Consider the following 27,851-nt stretch of genomic DNA (forward strand, 5'->3'; position numbering starts at 1 on the left):
ACTTTTATAAAAAAAAAAAAGGAAGATTATATATTGTTGGGAATTCTTGATGTGCCTAAGTTATAAATGAGTCAAGTGCATATTCATTATCTTTTATACGAGAAATAGTTTACATTTTCTTCTTTTGATTTAATATACGAGAAAGTCCCAAGGGGGGGGGGGGGGGGTAAAGGGACTCCACGAAAGAAAGCTGATTTCAGGGTAACCCCCTTATTTCCCTTGACCGACACGGCCCGGTACCCGACGCGACGGACGTGCGTGACACATGGTGCTGATCGTCTTTGGTGCTGATTCATATAACACGTGGGAATACCGGTGCGCGGTATTAAATCTGCTACAGTGCAGTTTACGCGACAGTACCGGTACGAGTGGTGAATAGCGGTTTCCGAGACTGAAAAATGGCTCAATTTCTCAACACTTTTACCAGTAACCGCCACTATTTTGTGGGAGCTGCATTATTAGCAACGTCGAGCATTGCTGCTTATTCAACCTACAAACTCTTGAGTCATGATGACAGTCGTTTAGAAGTAGAAAATAAGTATGAAACTGAAAAACTTGTCAACGAATATTTAGTATTTCATTACGGGGCTCCCGATGAGTTGCTTCGCTACAGTGTCGGCCCCAGGGATGCCCTGGACTTCCCTCGCAGAGTTGCGGACGAAGCCCTGCACGGCCTTCTCACAACAGACAAGGTAAATAAAAATCTTATAACAAATCATGAAAAGGTGCCATATTGTTCACAATATTCGACCTAAAATAGTATAATTTTTTCAGTGCTGAATTAAATTTTGAATGAATACCTGGTCCAGGGGGGGGGTGTTTCATCAACATTTTCATCCGACAAGTTGTCAGATCTGACATCTTTCTCTAATGTTGATTGGCTGAGAGGTACTGTTACTATGGTAACTGTCGGATAAAATGGGACTTGTCGGATAAAACGTCCGACAAGTCCTTTCATGAAACGCCCCCCTGGTCGGGCCGCATATTTTTTATTTACAAATTACACCATTGGCATGATTGGCATTGCTCCGCCAAACGGCTCGAGGGCAAGTCTAATCTGTGCTCAAGCAAAGCTCTCGGATCGTTCTCGCGTGAGATTTTGGCTAAGTTCTCAGTGTATGAAGTTGAATATCCTTCTTCTTCCGTTGAGTACAGTCCTCTTTACAGAGTACCGTATAGTCGTACTTGGCTGAGGCCGCAATCACAAAAACATATGACATTTGGTGCAGTTGAACAAAACTTACCTCGAGCGATGTTCGTGCAGGCTCCACTCCACTTCTCTACCGCTACACTACGCTCCACCTGCCCGAACATCGGGACGGTGAACCAGTTTGGATATATACCGAGTGATAAAGGTGGGATCAAATTCTATGAAATTCTACGAATCAGTGGAATATTTCCCCAATCTCTTGGAATATTTCTGGTAATTTTCTGAGCCATCCAATATAATCATGCTGTTTGACCAGCGACCCTGGCATGCGATGTTTTGATTTTTGAAATCGGCCGTGAAAAATTACATGTGAGGAATTAGATACTCGCCTAAAATCACCAATTTTGAGGATAACCGGAGGATGGACACGGAGTGAAATAAGGGTGAAGAGTAAGAAATAAAGCTATTTTTCTTTCTCGTTATATTTTTTTCTATAATTTTTACAATAAACCACCATTTGATCCCACCTTTGTCACTCGGTATATCCGAACTGGTTCACCATCCCGATGGACTCTTGCACTTGGACTCGGAGTTGGACTTCTTAAATCATTGCTCCCTATTTTTAATAATTTTTTATGAAACCATAGACTGTATGATAGTCTAGAATTAGATCTTGCAGATTTTTCTGAAGAATTATTGCGAGCACAAAGTTTTGAAGGTATAAAGATGAAGGAAAAATAAATTATTCCAGTTGAAATTAGAATAGATCTAATTGTAATAAATTTTTGTGCAAAGGGTTAAATTAACTTCACTCAGCTTAGTCACAAAGAAAGTTGACTTATTAAACCTTTGTATGGTCAGTTCCCCCATGTCTGCGCGGTCTCCCAAGTCTGCGCACCCGCGTATCTGCGCGATTCTAGTAAAAGAAGATACGCAACGAGCATGAACTTTACACATGCAATACATAGACAGGTATTCATAAAAAAATCCAACTCAAAATGGTGGAAAAATAATGAATTCAGGGCATTTCATGTGACGACCTCAAAATGCAGCCTTTGTCATCAAAATCCCCGAATCGTGTGCAAAGTGAATGAGTGCGCAGACATGGGGTACCATTTTTTTTTCAATCTGAAAATGACTGCCCAAAGGTTTTTTCAAGAAAATCTTATATTTTCTTTGATTTTTTAATGAGAAATTAGGTACACTTATTCTTAATAATATAAGGAACACTATTAACCAAAAGATTTTGTGAAATAAGAAGAAATTCATGTTAAATCTTAACTCAAATTGTTAGGTGCGCAGACTTGGGGCCCACCATCATAATATACTGCATGTCTGTAATAAAATAATAGTAAAAAGGAATGAATTTATTGAATTGTGGTTTGGACAATCTTTTGACAGCAGGTGCCTGTTTTATGAACTTTTTCAAACTGCATTATAATTATCAGTAAGTAATCAATTGATTATATTGGCTAATGGCATGGTAAACTTGTTATTTGTTTTTCAAACAGGGCTTTATGAAACGGGACCCAGGAATCAAATTAACAATGCACATTGAAATATCTATTTCATTTTGATTGCAGAGCACAATCCCAAACAGAGCTCTTGACATCGGCTGTGCTGTTGGAAGGACCTCTTTTGAGCTGGCGAGAGAATTTGAGCAAGTTGTTGGTATTGATTTCAGTCATGCCTTCATAGAAACATGTAATCTTCTCAAGGATCATGGTTCTTTGCAGTACTCTGTCACGGATGAGGGAGACCTATGCACGAACCTGACTGCTGTCGTAGATTCAACAATAGTAAGTAGTCCACCCTTTATTTGATTTGGGAAAGTTCATTCGAGGACCGTATGGGAAACCAAAACAACTCAAAGATATGAAGAAACGGAATGCAACAATACAATCTGTGTACCTGAATTTCAGAATTTCCGATTGTTTTGTCTAACATAGCAGCAATACCCGCATGAGAGGCGAACAAAGAAATCAGTAAAATATGGCTAAGAGCTGGTTCACATAAATCTAAATATTTCTCTCTGCAAAATTCCTGACCTATACTGGTAGGCTATTCCAGAGTCTGAGGACTGCAAAACCAATATTCCCCTTTTCTTTCCCAACATTCCCTTTTTCGAGTGAGCACTGCATTGAAGACCATTCGACTGGAGAGTAGACCAACTTATTACTGGTATTATATTTGTATACATTTTGAATATTGTGTTCTGTAATCCTCTAAGTATTTCTGAATACATTTGAGCCCCCCCCCCAATCAGTTGTCAGATAATCATGTACTAAGAATATTTTTCCATACTGCACTTTGACAGAGTATGTAACGCCTGCTTTTACAAACTTTGCTCATTCTCCTGCAGACGACAAGAACACACTTATCGAAACGTCCAAATTGGGTGGTCCTTTTCAGGACCAACACTTGCGCCCAAGAAAGATACATGGTGTACCGTGAAACCTACTGCACTATTCTTCTTCGCCGTGGAAACCTTCAGAATTTACATTATTTTTCTCATATTCAATCTAGGATCGAAAAAGATGTCACTTTCAGCAAGGCGATGCTTGCAACCTTCCCCTAGATTTGGGCTTGTTTGGTTGTGTGGTGGCGGCTAACCTTATATGTAGATTACCAGATCCGATGGACTTTCTGAACAGGGTTCCCGGTCTTGTTGCTTCCGGAGGTTTACTAGTACTCACGACACCAGCTTCCTGGGACACTGAATTTACACCAAAGGTATAGGATTTCAGCTAGTCCTCGTATCTTTTTTTCCATCATTATCTTCCCTGAAAACCTTACTCTTCTACAAAGCATACGACATTCCATATATTAAGTAAGGACTACATATTCTTTTTCTTCTCTCTCTGTGCACTGAAAAGATAATACAAATGCATAAAATCACTATTATTTTACATTATTAAAACTCTGAGCAGTTTGAGTTTGAGATCTGGAGATAAGTCAATGTAAATCCATTCTGATTTTCTTGAGCTTTTTGCAATACCTCATAATTCAAAATTGTTTCCCTTTCTAATGCTCCCTACAGGCCTCTACAAATTTTTTTTTCATCATTTGCCCGAAAGGGCAAGTGATGAAAATATTTGCTTGCCCGATAGAAAAAACTGCTTGCCCAATTTGTTTTATTATTTTCTTTCATTATTTTTTTATGACTACTATTATTTTTGAAGGTCATATAAAATAAAAACAATTGAAAATCATGTACAGTAAAGAACACACATTTATAAGTTTATTTTCAGCAAAGTAGGCCTGAGTCATTACGTGTATTTTGAAGAAAAAAAATACTATACTAGTAGATCTAAATGGGCGTTTAAGGAAAAGAAAAAAAAACCTTCACCAAAAGTTGCTAAAATTTCATATTTTGCATCTGTAAATCCATGAATGGTCATCTGTTTGCCAAATTTCCTTGGAATTGTTTTGATTTAGTTGGAAATTATTAAGAAAATGAAGAATATTCAGTTCAATGTGAAGTATAACTTAAATGAACTGGGTTCTCTTTCATAAGGACTTGTTAAATAACAACAAATGCAAAAAATTCTATATCAAATTTACTATCAGCCATTAATATCAAATAATTTTAGTAGCTTTAAACTGTTACTACAAATTTGTTATATTAGAATACGTTTTATGAAACCTGCCCCTGAAAAAGTTTCAGTCTGAAATTGTGATTTTCCCTTTGCGAGCGTGCTAAAATGCATGCTGGTTAGATATGTATGAATAGCAATTTGCACAGACCTCAACTTGAGATGATACCCGTTTTAACTATGTTTTTAGTGTATATAGAAAAGTATTTATAACACAAAAATATTCAAAAACATTGTTTTATTCTAGACTGAATTATGATCGTACTTTGAACTCTGAACAGGCCAAGTGGCTTGGAGGCTACAGGGACAAAGATGGCAAACCTGTTACCACTTTGGACTCGTTAAAAAGGATTCTAGGGCCCGATTTCACTCTGATGGATGACAGAGGTCTACCCATGTTCATCCGGGAAACCGCGAGGAAAAACCAATGGACAGTGCCGCAACTTAGCGTCTGGAGACGGAAATGATGTCTACGATCCTTCCCGATGATGTTCTGATTTTTGGCGTGTATCAAGGAATATACCTTTCCTAGTATCAAGTCCCATCGCATCCGTTCTCCTTTCCTTTCCATCTGAGAGCTTCATATAGAAAGTCAAGTTTCTTTCTGCATCTGATTTGACTTTGCTCAATTCTCTGATTAAACAGCTTCATTTCAGTTAGTTAGGAGTCAAAAGTTTTAAATCTGGTTTGTCCCTGTTGAATGGGAGTGGCTGGATTCACCTTACACATGTAGTAATCACCCTCACCCCCTTCCTCTACCTTGCAAGATTCAGTGCGTCCTCCATCTTAAAACCAACTCCCTAACTTTTCTTCTTTGGCTGTCCTGTTCTCTCTGAAACATTTTTATTGGTATTGATACAAGTTAACAGTGTGTAACCACCACTTCCAATTCACATGATTGCATGGTTGATGGGTAAGATCACGAGGAAGAGGGAGGGGGGGGGGGTGCTGCTGTGTATAAACTGAGAATAGCATCCAGTCAATACAGTCGTAAACATAGGTTTCAATGTTTGTAGTTAAAAAAAATCAAATTATTAACTCTTCATCTCTCACCCTGCAGTGTAACATGTGGTGGTAATAGTCTATTTTTGTGGTTTGAGACTCTAAGTCTATGTTTAGGAAAATGTCTATAATAGAGTTTTTAACTTTCTCCAGGAGTAAATTATTGAACTAGATTTTCAATGTATTATTTATATTTTTTCTGTACACGATAGATAAATGTACGAAGAACTTAAAAATTCATGTTCATTTAGAGAAGTGTCCATCCATATTATAATGTGATCTACAGTAATTACTTTAATTAAAGATTAATTGACTTGTATGTTGATAGTCTTTTGTTTTCTTAAATGATGAATTAAGAATATTATGCAAGTGACATTACAGTGTGTGAGTTAAATTGTTAGTTTTCATTTACTTTATTAATTGGAGACCAAAATTAAACACTTAAGGCATTTCCTATACTTGGTAATGGTTTGGTCTGAAGTGTGGATGGAAATTGATTGAGCTGAATTTAGTACCTGTCATCAAATTTTAGCAGTGGGACTATTTATTTTACAAGTGTGACTGTATTTCATATTGCTGAGAATCATGATTTATTCAGAATTTAGTAATGAAGTAATGATCAGTAGATCATATATCCTTTTCAAATTGGCAACATTGGTAAGAAGCACCTTGTGGCTGGATTGGTACCACGTAAGTTGGAACCATCACTCACAAGCATTGTTGAATAAATCTATTGCTATAGTGAAAGTATAGTCACACTGAAACTGACTTCAAAGTTTCAAACCGACCAATGATACGCAATTCAAAATAATGTAATTGCTTTGCTTGATCTGGGCCCTGTTGCAGAAAGAGTCGCGTTTAACGAAAGTAAAAATATCAAGAGAAAGTTCCGAATATCGGTACGGGTGCATCATTGGCTGAAAATCAAGCTGCGCAAGATTTTTTGAGTTGCGTTAGATCGCAACTCTTTCTGCAATGAGCCCTGTCTTACAAAGAGATACGATTGATCTGATCGCAACTCTTTCTGCAATGAGCCCTGTCTTACAAAGAGATACGATTGATCTGATCAACCTCAACTATGGAAAGCCAGCAACGCCCACATCTAAAACTACATGTTTGTTCAAAATATTTTCTTGATATGATGTATATTCATACATTCACTGTTTTCTTGGCAATTCAGTATGCTTCTCATTGTTTTCAAAGGACATTGAACAGATTTCCTAAAGAAAAAAATTATGACATTGATGGATTTCCATATACTTGAGATTAAGCCTGAGTCGAATCGATTTTAAAATCGGTGTTCGATCGATGTCATCGAGCGCCGGTGCAGATTTTGCAAAATCGGTGCATCGAAAAAAAAAAGAAAAAAAATACATCGGCCGGCAGATTTGTTTGATTCACACAATCAATCATCAAAATAAACAGAAATGTCCAACTTGACTACTAGTACTACTTACTTGATTTGTATTCCCCCCAAAATGAAACCGATTGTGTAATTATGATGCCTATTCACCATTAATTTGAAGTTTATTTCGATCATAGTTCGAGTCTTACTCGTCTGCTCGTGCCGAGATAATTTATGCACGATGAATTCATGAATGGAAATCATCGATTGTGCAGCGCATGCGCTGTACTGTGCTTTAATCAAAACAGAAAATGGCCGGAAAATTGACGCAATCAACGTAAAATAAACCTTGCTATCATGAACAATATTAATATCATGACCATAGAACATTATTTAATCGTAATATTTGACAATAATTTGCATATGATAATCATTAATATGAATTTAGAGCTTGATGTGAAACGTTTGTATTTCGTTTCAATTTTCAATGACGGACATCACATGACGATCGACTTGAGCGAGAACACTTGTCAAAAAAAAAAAATTATCACGTCAGGATTGATTCTCGAACATAATTGTCAACATGCAGAAACTTTTTCAAGATCGTAATATCTCCATATAATAACATTTTACATCATGTAACATGACAAAACAGAGTAAATTGCGTGATATTTTTTTTCCATCAATTTGAAGCTAATTTGTGCCCAACTTCGAGCTCTGATTTTCATTAATGGAAAATATGTCCTACGTCAACGAACGCGCATGCGCATTGTGCTTCTTTTTCTCGGAGCTAGCTAGCTAGCTCCGGAGACGTCCAGGCCAGAGATGGAATTAAAATAAAAAATAATGCCAGTATATTAAATACTATAAATACTTCCATATGAACATGAAATGCTTTGCTGACATTGTCATTATCTTTAATATGGCCATAAAATCTTATTAAATCGTAATTACTTAACATCCAATAATAATTCATATGAATTTAGTGCTCGATCCGAGACATATTTATTTCGATTGCATGCTCTTGTCTTGACGTGTCTAAAATTAAAAAAATATGGATTATCATATCAGGATTAATTCTCGAACATCGTCATTACTCATATTCCACAATCTTTCCTCACAATCGTTATATCAGCATTGAATACCAATTCAAATGACCATCCAGAGAAAATTACGTATTTATTCCCGTCAATTTGGAGCTCATTTTGGATCTAACTACACAATCTCAGGCAAGTTACAGTGCTCCCGCTGGTTGCACTTTTTTGCTGGCGATGGCCGGGGCTGCGGGCGGGGGTGGTGTGTGCGAGTCTGGACCGCGAATGCTAGTTGACCGAGAATCGTTCGGATCGACTCTGCGTGATTCATGTCTTTGATATTGTTTCATTTTAAACTTATATATTGTCATCTGCAAATATCATTGTTGATGATATTTTGGGAAGAATTCTGCATTGGTCCCGGCTTTTTTGTGTTTTGTGATCATGGAAAATACAAACGAACTTTGCTCTGTCATCTGCTTGTGCAACGCTCACCCAGCCAGCGCATACCGTCAGTGCATGCAATGCGTGCATAGTGCATCGACGACGCGACGGCCGGAGCAAAAAAAATATTGACTCGATTTTCCCCGCCGCGCCTTCAAAATTCGATTCATCGATGTTCGATCGAATTAAAGCTGTCGAACACCGGTTTTCAAAATAATCGATATGACTCAGGCTTAAATTGATCGGATCAATCATAACTCTTTGTTAGGAGTCGGTTTCGTTGGTGTGATTGTAGCACAAAGGATTTTTTAAAAGGAAATATGTTTGAAGTGATGGGAGACTTTTGCAAACTAATGAATCATGAAAGAATGCACCTGGCTTCCTGTTGCGTAAAACTTATTACCATAAAAAAAAAAAGTGTGGTAAGGATTAAAAACTTGGTTAAATAGTGCTCACGCTTCTGCCATTGACTTTCAATAGATGGAAAAAGATGGTAAAAATTTACCTGTATTTCTCATGTAAAAGGTTTCATGCAACAGGGCCCTAGGCCTTGTAAGGTTTAGGGATTGATCTTTGAGCCGATTTCTACAATTGATTGTGTTGATTCATTGTTATAATCAATCACTTAGCTTTATTTGTATGTTACAGCACCAATGTGTGTTTGTGTTTACCCGAGTTAAAGCTAGTGGTAATCAAACAATCTAACTTGGAATGATGTGCACCCTTACATGTATAACAATTGGATAGAATCAACTCATCAAGTTGTTTTTTTAATCAGTATTCTGTTTTGCATTGCACAATGTATTTATGCCTATGTTCTTAGTAATGACTCTGAATCGGTGTTAAAGGGGTACTCTAGCCTGAAATTTATTTGGATTGAGTAAATGGAGTACCGTAGTATAAACAAGCAAAACACAATTTTATTGAAATTTGTATGAAAAAGAAGGAATTATGGCATTTTAGAATTTTCAGATATTTGTAATAATGTAATATCCCCACTTTATTAATGAAATTTAAAATAGGGTTTTTGTTTTGTGTATGATTATTATTTTGCTAAATGAACAATTAAAATTTGATACCGGTAAGTTACAGAATAAAAAGTATGGTGGTAACTGTATCATCATCATCTTTATCATTGTATATTCATGACGATATTACTCACAAAAATGATGTAAAACTTGAAATTCTTTAACTTCATTACTTTGCATCTGATTTCAGTGAAATTTCCTGTTTTGCATTTTTATTGGACCATTTTCTCATACATTTTACTTTCAGGGAAGAGTATACCCCTTCAGGAAAGCAGGTATTCAACTATATGTATGATGGAAACTGTAATACGAGCAATAAATATATATAGATATAATGAAAACATTCATTGTGCATTTGGTGCTGATCATGTACATGTTAATGTAGTTAGAAAAAAAATTCTAGTGAGGCCTGAAGTTTTTAGTGCAAAAAAAGTTCTTTAACAAATTTGTTAGAGCCCATCTTAGTTTAGTTAAAGCACATGAAAGTAAATGCAAATGAGCTCATTCAGCAGTAATGTTCAGTGTGGGGATTTAAAGTTTAAACTTTTTTTGGTGGGTGTTAATTGGTACCTAAGGTTAAAGATGGTATTTCTTTATGGTCAAATATTGATGCGTCTGGAGAGCCCCTCATGTAAAGTTTCATCAGTGCTTTTCACAGACTTCATGTACACCCATCGGATGAATATTATGGTGCAGTTACTGCAGTCATATTTCCTACGGCAACGAAAACGGCCGTTTTATTCATTTTTATCCAAACCACAGATATGTAGCTGATACAAAAAATGTTAAAAACCTGGGGCTGTATTCTGAGGTCATTTTATCTTTAAAATATTTTATTTTATCTCTTAAGATGAAATTGGTATTCTGAGATGACATTTTATCTCTCAGATAAAATTTACAAATTTATCTTGCGTATAAATTTTATCTTGCGTATCTATGATGATACGCAACAGAGCAGTGACTGCGTAGACATACCCATCGCGTATCTGGCCATTGAAACGCGGGTGATGTGCTTGCGCCCAAGTTACTTTGAAAAAAAAAATAAGATAAATTTAAAAGAGGGTAGGGGCTATTTTATCTCCGCGACGTTGATTTCGCCAATATTTTTAGGTGAATTAACTCCAAATGTTGGCATGAAAATTAAGAAAAATGATATATACATTGAGAACAACACCTTAAAGTTATTCCTGTACAATCGGGAAGTATTTCATAAGACTTTTCTTGACTAATATTGTCTTTGAAATGATGCTTGAAAAGATGCGAAATAGACTTCGAAAAAAAGATGAGAGTATTGTCAGTTTTGTTAGAAAGAAATCTCTGAAAGACGTGCAAGCGTATTTTAAGTCAATAAATTGACGCAATCTCACTCCTTCGCCACACCTCCTAGCGGAATGGATTTCCATTGGTTAAATGATAAGAGAGAGCTATAAAAGCGCGTTTCTAATTGGATATTAATTACAAAATAGGTGTGTCTTACAGAGATAAAATGAAGATAAAATTGTGCTCAATACCAATTCGGAGAGATTTTAAGGGTATTTTATCTCACTGATTTTAACAGAGATAAAATATTTTATTTTATCTGAGATAAAATGGATCTCAGAATACCACCCCTGTTTTCGACTCGCCGTATGGTCGCCGTAGGGGAGGTGTGACTGCGCCATAACAAATGCCTTGCTTTTTCAAAGCTTTGCACACTCCTTTTCCAAATTTTGGCCATTTAAAGATGGACATAATAATACTTGTGAGCTCTGAAATTAGTTTTGTGGTATTTAGGAAGAATATCAAAGAGAAAATGTCCATGGCAAAGTACTGCTCACATTGAAAATATACCAACTAAAAGATGTTTACTGTTGACAGACAATTAGGGTATATTTTGTTTCATGCATTCTAATTTCAACATTAACCTGGGTTAAATGAACATCTGGGCATGTTAACACAAAGGTTAGCAATGATCGTAGAATTTTTTTAATGATTGATTTCATTGACTACTATGTACAATTGATTGGAAAATCAAGCGTACAATTAATTGATAACCTTTGTGTTACGGGACCCAGCACAGGCAAACACTTAACAATCATTTCAAACCATGGCTCAACCTAATGTATCTCCATAATTGTCACCACATAGAATTTGTTGCTGCTTCATAACAATTTGTGTTCATTTTGCAGCTATTCAATAGATCTTATTACACAATGACTCCAAAGCCAATGCATTGAGAAAGGACTTGAGATAACAGATTTCTTTTTTTAAAAATCTACCGTACCTCATGAATTTCGCTTTTCGACATTGGAAAAAAAAAAAACTACTCACAACGACATCATCATTGAGAATAGTTGCATATAAACCGATCTGTTTTTTAAGTAGTCGATATTACCATTAATTTCTTCACTTATTCAGTACATTCATGAGTTGTTAAGATGTGCAAGTTTGGACTCCAGAAATTAGCAACAAAGACAAACACACACACAAATACAAATACAGTGGAAATTCAATCAGATTAGCAATATCATATTTATGATATAGTATTGTACATGCACTTCTCTTCCCATTATTTACATGGTATTCCAGGTATACATCTCTACCAGACCAACAACAAAAAATAAAAAAATATTAGTACATCATTACACAAGAACAAATTAATTAATTTGCACGCATTGAATTACATGATGTTAATATAATTAAATATCAAAATAGAGGCATCATACGAATGAACATAGGTCGAAATGATACCGTATCATATTTGAAGACTAACAATACTATTGAAGCTTAGTTTTGATTAAGACCTCACAAAGGAATGTACACAGTTACCCTTTTTAATTTTGTTTTTATTGTGCTTGCGAGTTGTAAGAAAAGGGTGAAATTAAGATGCTGTGATTTCTCCCCATCATAATTTATGAGATTTATAACGAGGTGAAAGTAGTTTAGATTATGAATAGAAAATAATTTAGTTTATGTAGTGTACACCCTTTTTTAAGCAACCGTGAAATATCTGCGATACTTATCATATATCCTGTCTGATTTGCCCATCCCATCCTAAAAATCAGATCTATCTAATAATGTATTCATATATATATATATATATATATATATATATATATATATATATGAATACATTATTCTTAATCAATAAATCACTTGACAAAGCCCTATGGGCGAAAATTCATGAAATACTTTTCATTACGGAGTTTTTATTTTTTTAAATTATATATATATATATATATATATATATATTACACACTGAATATAATTTGTTTGTACACTTTATACATATTCGATTTCTTATTGAATTTTCCTGTAAAAAAATATATACAATGAATAAAATATCAATCAATTTGTCATAGAGGCTTTATGCAAAATAGAAGGTCCAGGTTCTTCACAAACTCAAGCGTTTTCAAGAACTTTTAAAGGCATCACTTTACCGCAAAGCCTATATGCAGGCCTGCTGTATGACTGAGTAATCATTTTATGCCATGGAGAGCTTTAGAAGTTATTTCATTTATTAGCTTGGAGTTTATTTACATGTTTAAGTTGTAATAGAACTTGCTTATAACCTGGAGACTATACATGCATTTTTCAACGAATAGGACAAGATTTTTTTCCAATATAATTATTACAATTAAAATACATGATTTTAAGATATTCCATGGTGAAAACTAGATATTTCCTGGATAAATTTATGATATATGTCTCTCCTCTTTAATTTTGGAGAAAATATAATAATGTGAAAATATAGTACATCATAAATTACAAGAACAAGTTAATTAATTTGCACGCATTGAATTGCATGAAGATTGTTAATATAATTTAGTATCAAAATAGAGGAATCATAAGAATGAACATCTAGGTCGAAATGATACATTGCCGTATTAGAAGAATAAGACCCCTGTTACATCTGAGAGATTCCCTACCTTGGGCCGGCCCGGGGCCTACCTCGGGTCGGAAAGAAATCAGATGTAAACATCCCAAACCTACCTCGGGCCACCTTTTAGCGAACCTACCCGAGACCACATTCAGAGGTAGTCTCGGGTAGGTATCGGCCCGGCCCCGGTCCACCTATTCGTAGATGTAAACGCACACAAGCTTTCGAACCTATCTCGGTCCGTTCGCCAGCTGTCAAATTACGTCATAGCGTGCGCTATCCCCTCCCCAGCCCCGTCGTTCTTCGAATGTTTTGCGGCATGCGACATGTGAATTGTGATTGATAAAGTCTTTGATTTGAGTGGAAAGAAGGAAGCATTTTAAACGTATTCTTTCCTGAAGAAATTGCTTACGACTTTCCCGAATCAGGGAATACACATTAATATTCTTCATAATGTATTCGAGGGTCTGTACTTTTCGGGGTTTTGAATATCTAGAAATAAAAACTAACGTACGCTATCCGATCGTAACCAAATGGCGAGTTAGCAGCCGACGAGTGTAACGAAATCTAGACAATTTCAATTAGCGCGCGCAAATTATTCAGAGCCTAGATCGAGAGCGCCCTTTGGTGTCGGCAATCTGATACCGCTCGAAACCGTACCGATTGGGAGGGAATGAACGCTGTGATGTAAACAGACCACATTTCGGACTCGGTCCGTTCGCGAAGCTAATCCACCAATAATCCAGTCAAGGTTGCAATTGGACTCGGTCGGGTCTCGGGTAGGAAACTTTCAGATGTAACAGGGGTCTAACAATACTATTGAAGCTTAGTTTTGATTAAGACCTCACAAAGGAATGTACACAGTTACCCTTTTTAATTTTGTTTTTATTGTGCTTGTGAGTTGTAATAAAAGGGTGAAATTAAGATGCTGTGATTTCTCCCCATCATAATTTTTTAGATTTATAACGAGGTGAAAATAGTTTAGATTATGAATAGAAAATAATTTAGATTATGTAGTGTACACCCTTTTTTAAGCAACCGTGAAATACCTGTGATACTTATCATATATTCTGACTGTATTACCAATCCCGTCTTAAAAATCAGACCTAATAATGTATTCATATATATATTACACACTGAATATAATTTGTCTGTACACTTTACGCATATTTGATTTCTTATTGAATTTTCCTGTAAAAAATATATACAATGAATAAAATATAAATTTGTCATAGAGGCTTTTATGCAAAATAAAAGGTCCGAGTTCTTCACAAACTCAAGCGTTTTCAAGAACTTTTAAAGGCAATACTTTACCGCAAAGCCTATATGAGTAATCATGTTATGCCATGGAGAGCTTTAGAAGTTATTTCATTTATTAGCTTGGAGTTTATTTACATGTTTAAGTTGTAAAAGAAATTGCTTATAACCTGGAGACTATACATGCATTTTTCAAAGAATAGGACAAGATTTTTTCCATCATAATTATTTCAATTAAAACACATGATTTTAAGATATTCCATGGTGAAAACTAGATATTTCCTGGATAAATTTATGATATATGACTCTCCTCTTTAGTTTTGGAAAAAAATAATAATGTGAAAATGCCTCATTATTTTAGTTTTTCCCCATCAGCACAAGCCCATTGAAAAGGCCTTGTGACTTTGTGTGATATTCTTTGTCACGTAGTGGCTGAAACAAGAATAGTTGTCGAAGAGAGTTGGTGAGACACGGTGAATGCACATTTAAGTGACTTCAATCACGAGGCCTTTTGGATTCTTGCAGAGACATAAAGCATACACGATTCCGAGGCATGCCGATACGCCAATTGGCAATGTCAATGCGGATGATGATATGGGACCGGCACACGTTCGCTTTAAAGGGTTCATTGATGCGAACGGTATGCTCGCTGATTGGTTTCTAACTCTCTTGGGTAGCAGATTCAAGATGGGAACAGTAGACAACTTGGATATCCATGTCTTGGTACCTAAAGGCTTTGTGGCTGGTTTGTCCATCCAGGTCTGAGTGATTAGTCTCTTTTCTACTAGTCGTTCGGTTTCTGACATACATGTCATAATAGACTTGGGGCCTAGTCTAAGGACCCCAGGTCTGGTTTGCTGCTAAAAAGTGACAAAGAAATACCTGGTATAAAGGAAAAGATTGCACCAATCCCTCCAGTTGGCTTCAGATTAATCAGCTTTAAGAAGAAGGTATTTAGCGAGATACTGACCGCCTATTTGATCTTGTAGCTTCATATTCTTCCCTCATCTTTCGGAAGTCACTCACAAAGTTGTATTGCTGTAAGTCAAATAATATAAAGAAAAAATATGTGAAGAATGTAATTACGATGTGGGGGGACTGGAATAGAATCATTCTCATAATTCTAAAACGGGCATTTAGTTGCTCGCACAGCAGTACCAGAATCTTTTAATGAAAGAAAATATTCATTTATATTTCATATACCTGGGTATTTCATTTCTTTGTAATGAAAGTATTATAATGCCCGAAGCAAAGCATAAACAATTTTAAAAGTACATACATAATTCATATACTATTGATATTACTCTGCAACATATTTGTTAGCCCATATTTTCAGGAATGCAATCAATCAAAGTACATGTAGATCGTTTCTTCGAGCTTCCATTGGCAAGCATTGCAGGAATATAAAACAAAAATATTCATTTCATTTTAAGTTCATAACAGCTGTGTTAAGGTTTTATTTTGAAAATGTATTCCATCTTGTTGCTTTCACGGAAAGAGGACTTTAATCAGTCCCGTTTATTGTTTTCAACTCTGTTCCACCAACATGCAAGCTAAACTGCTGGGCCCCCGTCTCACAACGAGATACGATTGATCCAATCAACCACAACTATGGAAAGCCAACGACATCAACATCTAAAATACATGTTAATTGTTATGTTCAAAATATTGTCGAGATATCATCCATTCATTGATTTCTTGACAATTCAGTGTGCTTTTCTTTGGTTTCAAAGGACATTGTCAAATTTCCGAAAGAAAAAATTGTGACATTGATGGATTTCCATGTACTTGAGGTTGATCGGATCATTCGTAACTCTTTGTAAGACGGGGCCGTGATTGGTGCGCATTCGCTTCATCTGCTTACTGTTCAGTCTCATCCCATATGGTTTAATCCTATTTTGTCTCCAACCAGTTCGTCTTGTAACAATTGGACTATTACCCGCTATACCTATAAATCCACTTGGTTTAACATTAGACAGAGTGGTAATTTGAGCAACTGACCATTAGACCAAATGAGAATTACGCCAAGTGAGTATAAGAGCAAAAGGTTTTAACTCAAGCGGTAGTAGATTATCTAAGTAGTAGACCAACGGCTTGTTTCAGACCTAGTGAATATAGAACAACATCCAATACCTTGACTGTCTGAATAGCCCGTGAACCTTTGATCTGGCGAATCCTGGTGATTGCATCTTTCCACTCCATGTAGTCATCGACCCTCAGCAGCAGGCAGGCAGCGATGAGAGAAGACCGGCCGATCCCACCAAAGCAATGCACCAGCGTGCCTGTTCCAGCATTGAGGTTGATCCTTATCTCCTCGAGCATCTTCATGCAGTTTGCTGGAGACGGGACGAGACCGGACGGGAAGGGATAATGGTGGACATTCAATCCTGCTGTAGTGTATTCCTGCATCAGACTACGCACCCGGTACTTGTTGAGTTCTCCTCTCGTACACAGCACAAAGACGTCCTCTACACCTTGTGAAATCAGACCATCTGTTATGAAAGAAAGCATCATAATCAAGTATCACAGATCAGTGTCATTAAAAGGGGATGCAAGTCCAGATCCATGGGGAAATTGAATCGTATGCAATTCGATAAAGGCTTATTTACTTACAAATAATAATCTGTCTGCCATGTGAGACCGTCGGACGAATGTGATAAGAAAAGGAAAGCATGAATGTGACTGAACCTAAAAGGTTCTCAACAATCCTATGTTCTAGACTTTTAACAGGTCTCACTTGTTAAATCCAACAAGTATATCCTATCAAACCTATTGTAAGATAAATATATTGAAATTAAAAACAGTTATTTCTGGTTTTTATGTGATGACATCTTTGAAAGCATACAAGGTCTTTTGAATTCTTATCTTTGAATTCAGCATTTGCATATCCCTATCAGAAAGCTAACATTAAAGATTATATCCTGATAAGTTCATTCATTGTTTAAATAAAGAAGTGATTTAACCCCCCCCCTCCACACACACATAAAGGTAGTTATTTTCATTTTGCTCAGTATTCTAAACATAAATTTTCAAAAATCTCCAAATACATTCACTAAAACAAGTTTTTATTTCATATCATCCACATCATAACAGTTTGTTTTATGGCATAAAATTTGAAGAGTCACTTACTGATATCACTCTCCAAGCTCCTCCAAATATCATCAAATCTACAGCCTGAAATTAAAAAAAAATAGTAAAATGGTACTGCAGATATAGATGCATCACTGAATTTAAAGGTCTAACATCAAATTTGAATGTCAATCTCACATGCAAGGTGAAATCTACCAGGGGCCCTGTTTCATAAAACTTACGATAGTAACTTTGCCATTATTGTAACTACCATGGAATCCTTGGTTGTGATTGGCTGCTGAGTCCTGTTGCCATGGTAGTTGCAATAATGGCAAAGTCTCCAGAGTTGTAACTCTTTATGAAATGGGCTCCAGAAAATGTCTCTCTGAGCATGGTTTTAACAATAGGCCTACTCCTTTAATCCTACCATATTACATGTAGACTTAAAGCAAAAACAGATCCAAGCTGAAAGATATACTAGGTGTAAAAAACCCATGGTAATTACCATGGTAACAGCTCAGCAACCAATCATCAAGGTTGATTACTCACAAAATCCCTAGCATTTCATAGACAAAGGACTTCCTACGTGAGCTTTGAAAATTTAGTAATTTTGATTCCAAGTAATAACAGTTTTGTGTTGTATAAGCATTGAAATAATGAGAGAGGAACAAGACAAAAATCAAAATACAGAAGAAATCAGGTTCTGCTATGAGACCAATAGTATGCTCAACTGCGTTAATACTCTTGTTTGTAATTTTTGTAAACAATAAAAACACACATACCTGGAAGACCACTAATGCCAAGCTTTTCCGATATTCCATACTCAGATAAATCTAACCTGTAGAGAGAGAGAAAGAGACCACACAGAAATTACAGGAAGAAGAACCAATTTCTATTTCATTTTTTATTTAGTAAAATTTTTGAAAGTACATCGAAAGTACATCACTTTCAAATCCACTTTCCCTTAATTTGTTCTGACATCTAAACTTCATGATTATCAGAGGCCCACTAATATGAGCAAGAAAAGTTTAGTAATGTTTATATCATTGTAAAAAGTATATTAGTAACAGACACGCTATCAAATTTGTATAAGAAAGAAATGTTCACTGCCCAGGTCTACCACAATAGTTTATATAAATGAGCAATATTTTTTTTCTTTCTATTTCCCCCTTGTTATCTTTGCAATGAGGGCTAGTAAATTTTGAAATACATGTACTCTACTTGTTGCTGTTGATCAGTGCACCCTGAAAATAATGTTTATGAAAATATCAGGGGATTAATTCCTTGAATGCATGAGCGCTGAAAGGCAGCTCGAGCTAAGGCCAGGGTAATAATGATAATAACAACGCGCCTCGGAATAGAATATTTCTAGATAGATGGCGCTATATGAATGCCTATTATTATTAATATTACTCAAGTAATAATGTACCCCTGTGGAAATTCAGGGCTTTAAGCCCAGTATTACTAGTCTCTTACCAATCAATCTGAAATGGTGATTTATCAACAGCTTCTTCATCATCATCTGAAGAATCAAATCCACTGCTACAAGCTCTCACTGATTTGTCATCGCTTCTACCCTTTAAACAAGGTACAAGAACATATAACTTGGTGTAAATTATCATTGTTACACATGTATGCTTGGACTTAAAGAAAAAAAAAACAATTTTTTAGAATTCTGTAAACAAAAGAATTTCCACAAATTATAGAATACTTGACACATCCCTACAAGCTACATGTATGTGCGAAAATTCCTGACAATCTTTGTTAACAGAGCTTTTCTAAATTTTGAGTACGCCTATTTAAAGTCTCAAACCAGAGCTTAAAATAACATTGGCAAATTTTACAAAGCACAATGTAAGTTTCGATGCGTATACATTGCCAGCCAGTTATTTTGCTTTTAAAGGAAAAACTCAAATTGGCAGATGGTTTGAACACAGCTAGGCTTCATTGTACCGGTACTTGAATTACGTGTAGGATGGGGGGTCGGGTGTCCGGACACTTTATATTTTTGAAGCCTTCTTTTTTGTCTTAGGATTACACTAAAAATATGAATTCAATGGAAGTAATCATCTTCTATTTTGTTCTCTATAATATTTCCTAATACTAAAAATTGATGAAACTTCGCTTGTAAATTTTTCCAAATGACTTTCTAAAATTGATCGTCCGGACACACAACAACTGGGTATATGTGTAGTCATAATGATGTCAGCAGGGCTGTGATTTCATCTAGAGGATACACCCATATAAATTATTGATAATTACAAATTCCCCATTTCCACTTAATGAATTCAATTAGAAAAAAAAATCCAGAGGAAAATGCCATAGACATTCAGAACTTGAAGGGATGGTCCAGGCTGAAAATACTTATATATAATTAAATAGAGTAAAATTCACAGAGCAAAATGCTGAAAATTTCATCAAAATCGGACAATAAATAACGAAGTGATTGAATTTTAAAGTTTATCAATATTTTGTGAAAACAGTTATATGCACATCGTAATGAATATTCATTAGGTGGGCTGATGATGTCACATCCCCACTTTCCTTGTTCTTATTACATGAAATCATAAATATTTCATTTTTTGTGTAATTATCTGTAAATACTAAAATGATGTGTCTCCATTATCTGAATTCTGATTATGATGAAATAAGTTGCGGCAATGATTAACTAATGCACTTAATCAGTTGTCAATCCTATTGTTTTAGTTCTTGGTAGAACATTTTTTGAATAAACCTAATTTCCTATAATAAAATACAAAAGAACAAGTGGGGATATGACATCATCAGCCCAATGATCATGGCAGCCCCGGGGGCCGGGGCATGGCAATGCCAATGGAGCTCCTTACCGCAACGCACGGGACGCCCTCCAACCCCGGCCTCCAAGTTCCAACATATCATCATCATTTATGATTTATTCTAATTGTTTATTAACACTTACTCGTAAAGTATCGGTAGGAACTCCCATAGTTGATGAAATAGAGTTTATATTCTACAGTGATCGTCTTAATCAAGATAGTTGGGCCTGAATAATCTGCAAGACTGCATTCGTCGAGGAGATTTGACCACAAGTCGCAGCAGCATGTACACGTACACACGCTAGCAAAGCATTGTTTACTAATTTGAAGTTTGGTGCGGCTTGCTCCGGATTCCGTGATTGGACCTTCATGTCTCCCTTGCCACGCCCATTATGAGATAAAATTGTAAACAAGGTTTACTCTGCACCGCTACTGACCGTTTTAGACTTTTTGTGATCTATTTCATACGCGTTGAAACTGAAGGATGGAAGTACAATGGCTAGAAAAGGAGATCGAATTGAACATGAAACACGAAGATATGTAAGTAGGATTTGAATGTCTGATGTAAAACCTAAAATAACCTTAACCTCGGCACGCTTTAACGTTGGCTGCGGCGCGGCACAGCTCGGACGCCCGTGGCGTCATGATGATCGGTCCACAAGCAAAGCCAGTGCCGTCGCGACCCGTACGGAGCTGAGTAGAGCAGGCTATAGAGCCATGGGGCCAGGAAATCCATTGCCATTGGATGGTCGTTCGAGGGGGAGGGTCAAGGGATCAGGGAGTTGGGGCATAGATATGTGATTAAATTTTTTTGTAGTACTCCACCACCCCAACTTGTACAACAATTTTTTAATCTAAATCTACACGTTCGAGTTCTTGTTTATCTATAGTATTAGTAGGCCTATTAGTTTTGTTTTTTTACATAGGGTCATAGACATAGGGACTCTACTTAGTTTATCTAAATCTAATGACAGATGTTAATTGTTTTAGGTTTGTTGAATGTTGAGAGATAGATCTAATGTTAGAGATCAATATAGATCTAGAGAGGGTATAGGTATAGGTGCAGTCACCGTGCAGTGGTATGACTATGAGCAATGAGTATGAGCCAAAAATGTTGAGGGGGCTAGATATGGCGTATGGCATGAAATTTATCAAAAGTTGTGAACGAGCGAGCAAAACTTTGATATTTTTATTGCAAAATCCAAATTTGTGATAGATTTTGGCATAATTAATATTCCAAAATTCATATTTCACCCTTACCCTTATCTCTTTCCTTTTCTCTTTTTTTTCTTGGTCATGAAAAAAATTGGGGGGGGGGGGGGAAGAGCCCCCAGCCCCCCCCCCCCATCTGTACCCCAGTGGGTTGGTGAATACACCTGATAGCAGACATAACTTTGCTAATAAATAGTTACAGACGTGACATGGTTAAATAAGCTAGTTGATTACGGTTATTCAACAGGAAGAAACAAAGAAGAATGTTTATTTCTCGCACCTGGCCCATTCACATTGTTTGGTGACATATATATGCACTGACATTGGATCTATACTTCATGTTTGTTCATATTTAAATTACTTTTATAACAGTTTTGTTTAAAAAATAGAATTTCTTTCTATTTTGATTCTCATACCAGAGTATCCAGAAGAGAGTTTCTTTTACAAAAGTCAACAGAGAATCTCAACAATCAAGAAGTATTCCAGTCTTCTGCTGCAAGTTATAGGAGCAGAGCGACCAAGAGAAATAAAAAACTACTTCAGGTATAACACATTTACATTTAAGTTAGCAAATATCACAGTTGGTGAAGATGACGGGCAATACAAAACTATCACTTTTAAGGCAAGCTAGGTCTTTCTGAAGCAATTAAAGCTGAGAAAATAAACATCGACCCAGCTGAGCAAGGAAGTGATAGATTATCCACCATCTTTACAAATGAATTGTGATTATGAATTATGATATAGTTCTATTATTCTTTAACTTTTTGAATTGCAGATGTTGCAGAAAGCTGTAAGACAGGGAATCATATAGGCCTACTAAGGTCTTACACTCTGTTCCGATGTACTATGTATTATTAACAATATGGTGAGCTGACAAGATTAAAACAGAAGGAGAAGCAGGAAGAGAGGAGATGGAGGAGGAGTGTCCTAGAATTGACAATGAAATAAAACAAAACATTTGTTTAGAATATAGAAGTTGCTGCTAAAGTGCCTGTGATTTAAATCATATACTGTTCATAAATACTTGTTTGCCACTTTATGTTTTCCTGTCCTTATTTATTTTTCCAAGGATATAGACAAATGTAAAGAAAGCATCAAGAAAAGCTTGGGGAAGCCACAACCTACTGAGCTTGTTACTTTAAAGGTATATCTTCATGTTACTAGTATGGTATTGTAAACTAAATTTAAGACTCAACAAATGATTGAATACTTATAGTATCCATGAACAATTGTAGTATGATTTATTTTAATCATTGTAGTACATCATTTGGGTATCATGCCTTGTAAAAATTAAGACCTCATCCATCACAGAATACAGAATATTTGAGATATAAAGAACATTGGGAATCATATCTATGGATTCGAAAGATATGTAATGAAGGGCATTTCTGGTTTTCCATTGTTTTGGTTTGTGACAAGAAATCAGTCTCTCATCAAAGGCTTGGTCCCACTGCACTTACTGAGAGAGGATGTAAAACGTAAAAGAATCTTGCCATCCGTTGGAAAACGTGTATCCGTCGTGTACTCTTTGCATACGTGTTTCATACGCTCTATATCCATTGAGCATCCGTCCACTGTGATTTCATTGTTCGCCCATTTTGCCCATTGTCTAGAGCGGATGAAAACGGATGGAGCCACCCCGAAATTTGGCTTGTCCACTGTATCTGCTATGAATATGTTTAGTGGTCGTCTGCCAGTGGGAAAGGAGGCTACCAAAGACATTGCCTTTGTGTCCTATAGTTTGACCACAATGCCCCTCGCATATTGGCCTTCAAGATCAAGATTTTTTTGAACCCTTATTTTATTGTGCCGGCCAAACCACGTCAAAGAAGGTTCCCTGTGGAAAGTGGGCTTGTCCTTAAAATATTCAAATTTAAGACCTCGAGAATTTCCTTTGTATGAAGCAGTACATAGTGACAGATCATTATGATTAATGTTGACCATATGTTTCATTTTTTTTTGGCTTATCAGGAGAAATACTGGGCCATGATTGAAGAGGAATTACCCGCGTGGAAGTCAGATGTGAAATCGGCGAGAAAGAGTAATCCATCCAGTGCTAGATGATTAAATATTCTTATCTTTCCTTGGGGAGTTTGTGCAATAGCCAATACATTGAATCCATCCATCAGATAATTCTATATTACGAGAATTCAGGCTTTATTATGTAACTATGTGTATGCCTGCTCGGAATTAGTCTTTGTCATATATATCATATTCACCTTGAAATTATCTGATATGAATGATTGATATTGATAAAGAACACTCTTATTCTCATTATAGTGTGCCATCAGTGTGCCATAACCATTTTGTTTGTACAGTTAGCCCTGTGAAAAAACCCACAATTAAATCAATCGCCCAAAGTATTACAAAACGAAAATCTATTTGCTGTTGCAACCCCTACTGTTATGAGAAAATCTACTCCAAACCGTGTAGGCCTACAAATATGCAATCATAAAATAATGATTTTATGTTAGAGTGTCTGAAATCAAATTTTTGTTAGGCCTTTTTTGTACATTAAATGAAAAAAAAATGTGGATAGATTTTTAGCAGTGTATGTTTGTTTTGTGCACATGAAAGTTAGGATAGCATTATTTGGGTGTAACAAAATCATATCTTCTTTTGTCATATTAATGTGATGGAAATATGTATTTGGTAGACAGATTGTTAATTGTTGAAATGAATTAATAATTGAAATATTGAATTTGTCTAAGAATTGTATACCTTTTTTGTTAAGAAATACAATAGAAACAAGATGCATATACACACAGTACTTCTTTTGATAGTCAGGATCATTAAGACTGAATATGGTGTTAATATGCATGTACATATATTTGGAGGTTATGGCTATGCTCATATTGTTCAGTCATCTTGAATTTCAGCATTGACCTCATTCGTTATGACGATAGGTATGATGCCAGTTGACAACTTAAGATTCCAAAGAACATCCGGGAAAACCGAAGTTGAGATGTATAAAGCATGTGTACGGGGATGATTTTCTTGTCATGTCTGAACACTATACACCCCAGTATGAGGTATATGAGGACCTGGTAGGAATGTATTCCTTGAAATGTAGAGCACCTAACAGGGACTCTCAAGCTCATTATGTGGCATTTATTGTAGAGCGCTTGGATACTTCTTCCGGTACATATATATAATTATGAAGTATAGTCATTGTCTTATGATCCATGAATGTTAATGTAAAAGCAAGTTCTTTCACAAGTGGCCACCAATAAACAGCAAACTCAAATAAGTTGCCCTGTTAATGTGCTAAGAATGAAACAGCTCACTTAACATTTCATTGTCTGGTGAATATCTTTCACTTTGGCAAGGTTTGAATGTGCAAGAGTCCAATGCGCAAAGTTAAGTGTACTAGACTTGAAATAAGAAATGTAGGTTACCAGATAATTGATCATTGGTAAAGGGTTAGTCTATCTTTATATTAAGTTGGTTTTAAAGGAATCAGAATAATTGAAGGATCGGCAAAAACTTTACTCTTTTCACAGTTTGATTATGCGGTGTCGCATGCTTCATATGCAGTGTGCCTTAATATGAAATAAATTGCATTTTTTCTATGGATCATGTCTTCATGATGAATTCATTATTTGTTTTATTTTTTTCATAGAAGCACTGTGACCCAGTTCTCATTTACTTTCTTGAACTTGTTTCCCCCATAAACCAGTTTAGGGTATCAGTTTAGAAGACTGCTTCATGAGCATTCTCATCACCATCTCCTGAACTGGTTTTCAGAACCACTTCATGTAAAGTGGTCTTGTTGCGATAGGAATGTTCTCAGTGGAGTCACATGTTTCGCGTGAAATTTGAAACCAAATTTCATGTTAAAAGTAAAATTATTTACACTTTACAGGAAAAAAATGGACATGATATTTATACAGTACAATTGTAGTAAAATATATAAAACTGATGTTACGAAAATATAAAACATTTCAAAATCACAACTAATTGGTTTGGATCTTTTATTTCGCTTTTATTAGAAACGTGTTGGGAGCAGGTGCACTAAACTTAAATCAAATAGACTCACAGATATAAATTGTGATGAAATGACAATCTTTATTTTTAGAATACATTCAAATATTCTTACTACCATTGAGGGTCATAGTCATTCACAAATTACATGGATAAAAATTGGGGTGATGTTAAGTTGGTTTCAATAAAAGAAAACAAACATGATTGAGGTTTGGCAAAAATTTACGTCGCATGCAAGGTTCCCCTCCATACAGTGAATCACAAACTTAAATTGCAGTTTTTAACCACAAAAAAAATCAACAAAACAAACCAACTCGCATTGATACATGTTGATGAAATGGCAATCTTTATTAAAAGAAATGAATACTTTCAAATATTCTTACATACATTGTGTGCCATAGTCATCCACAAATTACACTGACAAAAGGTTGGGGTATACGGGGAACTTTCAAAATCATTTCAGCTGAGTAGAAATGGGCAACAAAATCTAATGATTAATAATGGTTTACAGTTATCTCTGTAGGCACAGGACAAATATGCAGATTTTGGTTGATTGAATTCAACCAAATATCAGGAACTGATCTATCAATAAAAATCCCTCTTCGCACTTTGTCCTTTCGTTGCACATCAGTTAATGAGGGCACCATAACCTTTTTATTTGTTATACCATATTATCAAGTATTTTCAGAGATAAAGAAATGGGTTTCGTGAGCTTTTGTTAAATTGATGTGAATTGGCCAGGTGTGAGTAAAAGTTTGTCTTCATGAAGAAGTTGAGTTTAATCAACAAGTGAAATCGACCCTTTTTTTTTTTTAACAATGGCTTTATTTCAAGTTAAAAGTACTAGCATATCACAGTAGAACTTCTAAATTATCAAAAACTTTGACAGACCAAAGGCAACAAAATTATTCTTCCTCAACTTGTTGAATTTGGCCAGAAAATGCATATATGCTTTCACAACATGATCACATAATTTTCCACAACTCGGCTTTTCCCTCCTAAACATCCCCAAATTAAGATGAGCAATTCGATTGGCAATACGAAGTGATTAACCAAATTTTTTCACATACAGTATGTGTCACAGGACTTTGGCAAAACATATTGGGGGATTTCAATTTCAGCGCAAGTGCTGGTATTGGGGATAGAAGAACAATTTGAGTTTACAAATATGATCTAAATCTATGATCCAAATCACATAACTGATAGCTCAAAGTGAGATTCGTCACAGGGCCAGTTTCATTTGAAGTTTGGTGCTGTGCCAACATAAAAATTTATACCTAATACCAACACCAAAAGGTCATCAAACTTAATATCACCCTTTTTATATATAAACACTCAGTAAAGGGGAAGTTCACCCTAACAAGTTGGTTTTAATAAAAGAAAACTTCAAGCAAATATTGAAGTTTTGATGACATACATGTATGCAGTTATGAAATTTCAAATTTTGATTTTGTGACATAACAGACGAGCAGTTCTTCCATATAAGATTCACAACTCTTGTTCTTTGATGGATCTTAATGAAAATTTCACCGGTATTTTTCTCCAACTTTTTGTTTCTTATTAAAAACAATTTGTCATCGGAGTGAAATTCCATTTTTAGCATATAAAGAGCATGATGTCTTATACCACACATGATTAAAATTTGGGTCATTTTTGGACAATAATCTCTTGCAAAATTCTTAAAAATCTCAATCAAAGAGAAAGATACCACTTTTCTTTGTATTTATCATCATGTATCTTACATATTTATTAAATTGATTTCACTGAATTAAAGTACTGCCATTTACATGTAACCTGTTAAAAAAAAAAAAATCAAGCGGATGTTATTTGTGTACCATATTTACAAATGACTCACTGAAAATAAAGAAATGTTTCAGATAGCCTTATATACATACGAGACATTTCAATGTGTATGAATCAGAATTTGAATTCCTTGTATTTCTTGGGGGCCCTTCCACTGTCCTGAGTCTGCTTCTTACGCTTGTTCTGGGAAAGGAAACAAAAATGATTGGAGAACGGTAAATAAATAAAGCAAAGAAGGAAAGGATTTATGAAATGCGACATCAATATTACAAA

At 35.6% G+C, this 27,851-nt stretch overlaps 4 protein-coding genes across 5 annotated transcripts in view; 2 read left to right on the top strand and 2 right to left on the bottom strand.

The window, feature by feature from the left end:
* The first annotated feature begins 260 nt into the window (after positions 1-260).
* On the top strand, positions 261-9,940 carry LOC129264391 (uncharacterized). The gene is made up of 4 exons (XM_054902264.2): positions 261-692; positions 2,734-2,949; positions 3,677-3,883; positions 5,028-9,940. Exons 1-4 carry the CDS (start codon positions 399-401, stop codon positions 5,211-5,213), a joined length of 903 nt encoding a protein of 300 aa, XP_054758239.2. The 5' UTR covers positions 261-398; the 3' UTR covers positions 5,214-9,940.
* Positions 9,941-12,429: 2,489 nt separating this feature from the next.
* Positions 12,430-21,264, bottom strand: LOC129265721 (cyclin-dependent kinase inhibitor 3-like). 2 transcript variants are annotated; one of them, XR_010294230.1, is made up of 7 exons: positions 20,723-20,897; positions 19,261-19,361; positions 18,567-18,622; positions 17,845-17,889; positions 16,849-17,207; positions 14,565-15,753; positions 12,430-12,649 (listed from the first exon to the last, which is right to left on the bottom strand). XR_010294230.1 is itself a non-coding variant. In XM_054903679.2 (6 exons), exons 1-6 carry the CDS (start codon positions 20,747-20,749, stop codon positions 15,670-15,672), a joined length of 672 nt encoding a protein of 223 aa, XP_054759654.1. In that variant the 5' UTR covers positions 20,750-21,264; the 3' UTR covers positions 14,385-15,669. The 2 variants fall into 2 exon arrangements, 1 of the variants encoding a protein (XP_054759654.1); XM_054903679.2 differs by lacking the exon at positions 12,430-12,649 and having other exon boundaries at positions 14,385-15,753; positions 20,723-21,264.
* Positions 20,963-26,060, top strand: LOC129265722 (centrosomal protein 15-like). Its single transcript, XM_064102735.1, has 4 exons — positions 20,963-21,119; positions 22,211-22,334; positions 22,861-22,935; positions 23,763-26,060. The coding sequence occupies exons 1-4, from the start codon at positions 21,064-21,066 to the stop codon at positions 23,853-23,855; spliced, it is 348 nt and encodes a 115-aa protein (XP_063958805.1). The 5' UTR covers positions 20,963-21,063; the 3' UTR covers positions 23,856-26,060.
* The window catches only part of LOC129264390 (splicing factor 3B subunit 2-like), a 29,681-nt gene continuing 27,581 nt past the window's right edge, over positions 25,752-27,851 (bottom strand). The window contains exon 20 of the mRNA XM_054902262.2: positions 25,752-27,761. Within this exon, the coding sequence (XP_054758237.2) occupies positions 27,693-27,761 (69 nt within the window). The 3' untranslated portion in view covers positions 25,752-27,692. The remainder of the gene's footprint in view (positions 27,762-27,851) is intronic.

Source organism: Lytechinus pictus, chromosome 7 (genome assembly GCF_037042905.1).
Source record: "Lytechinus pictus isolate F3 Inbred chromosome 7, Lp3.0, whole genome shotgun sequence".
Taxonomy (NCBI): domain Eukaryota; kingdom Metazoa; phylum Echinodermata; class Echinoidea; order Temnopleuroida; family Toxopneustidae; genus Lytechinus; species Lytechinus pictus.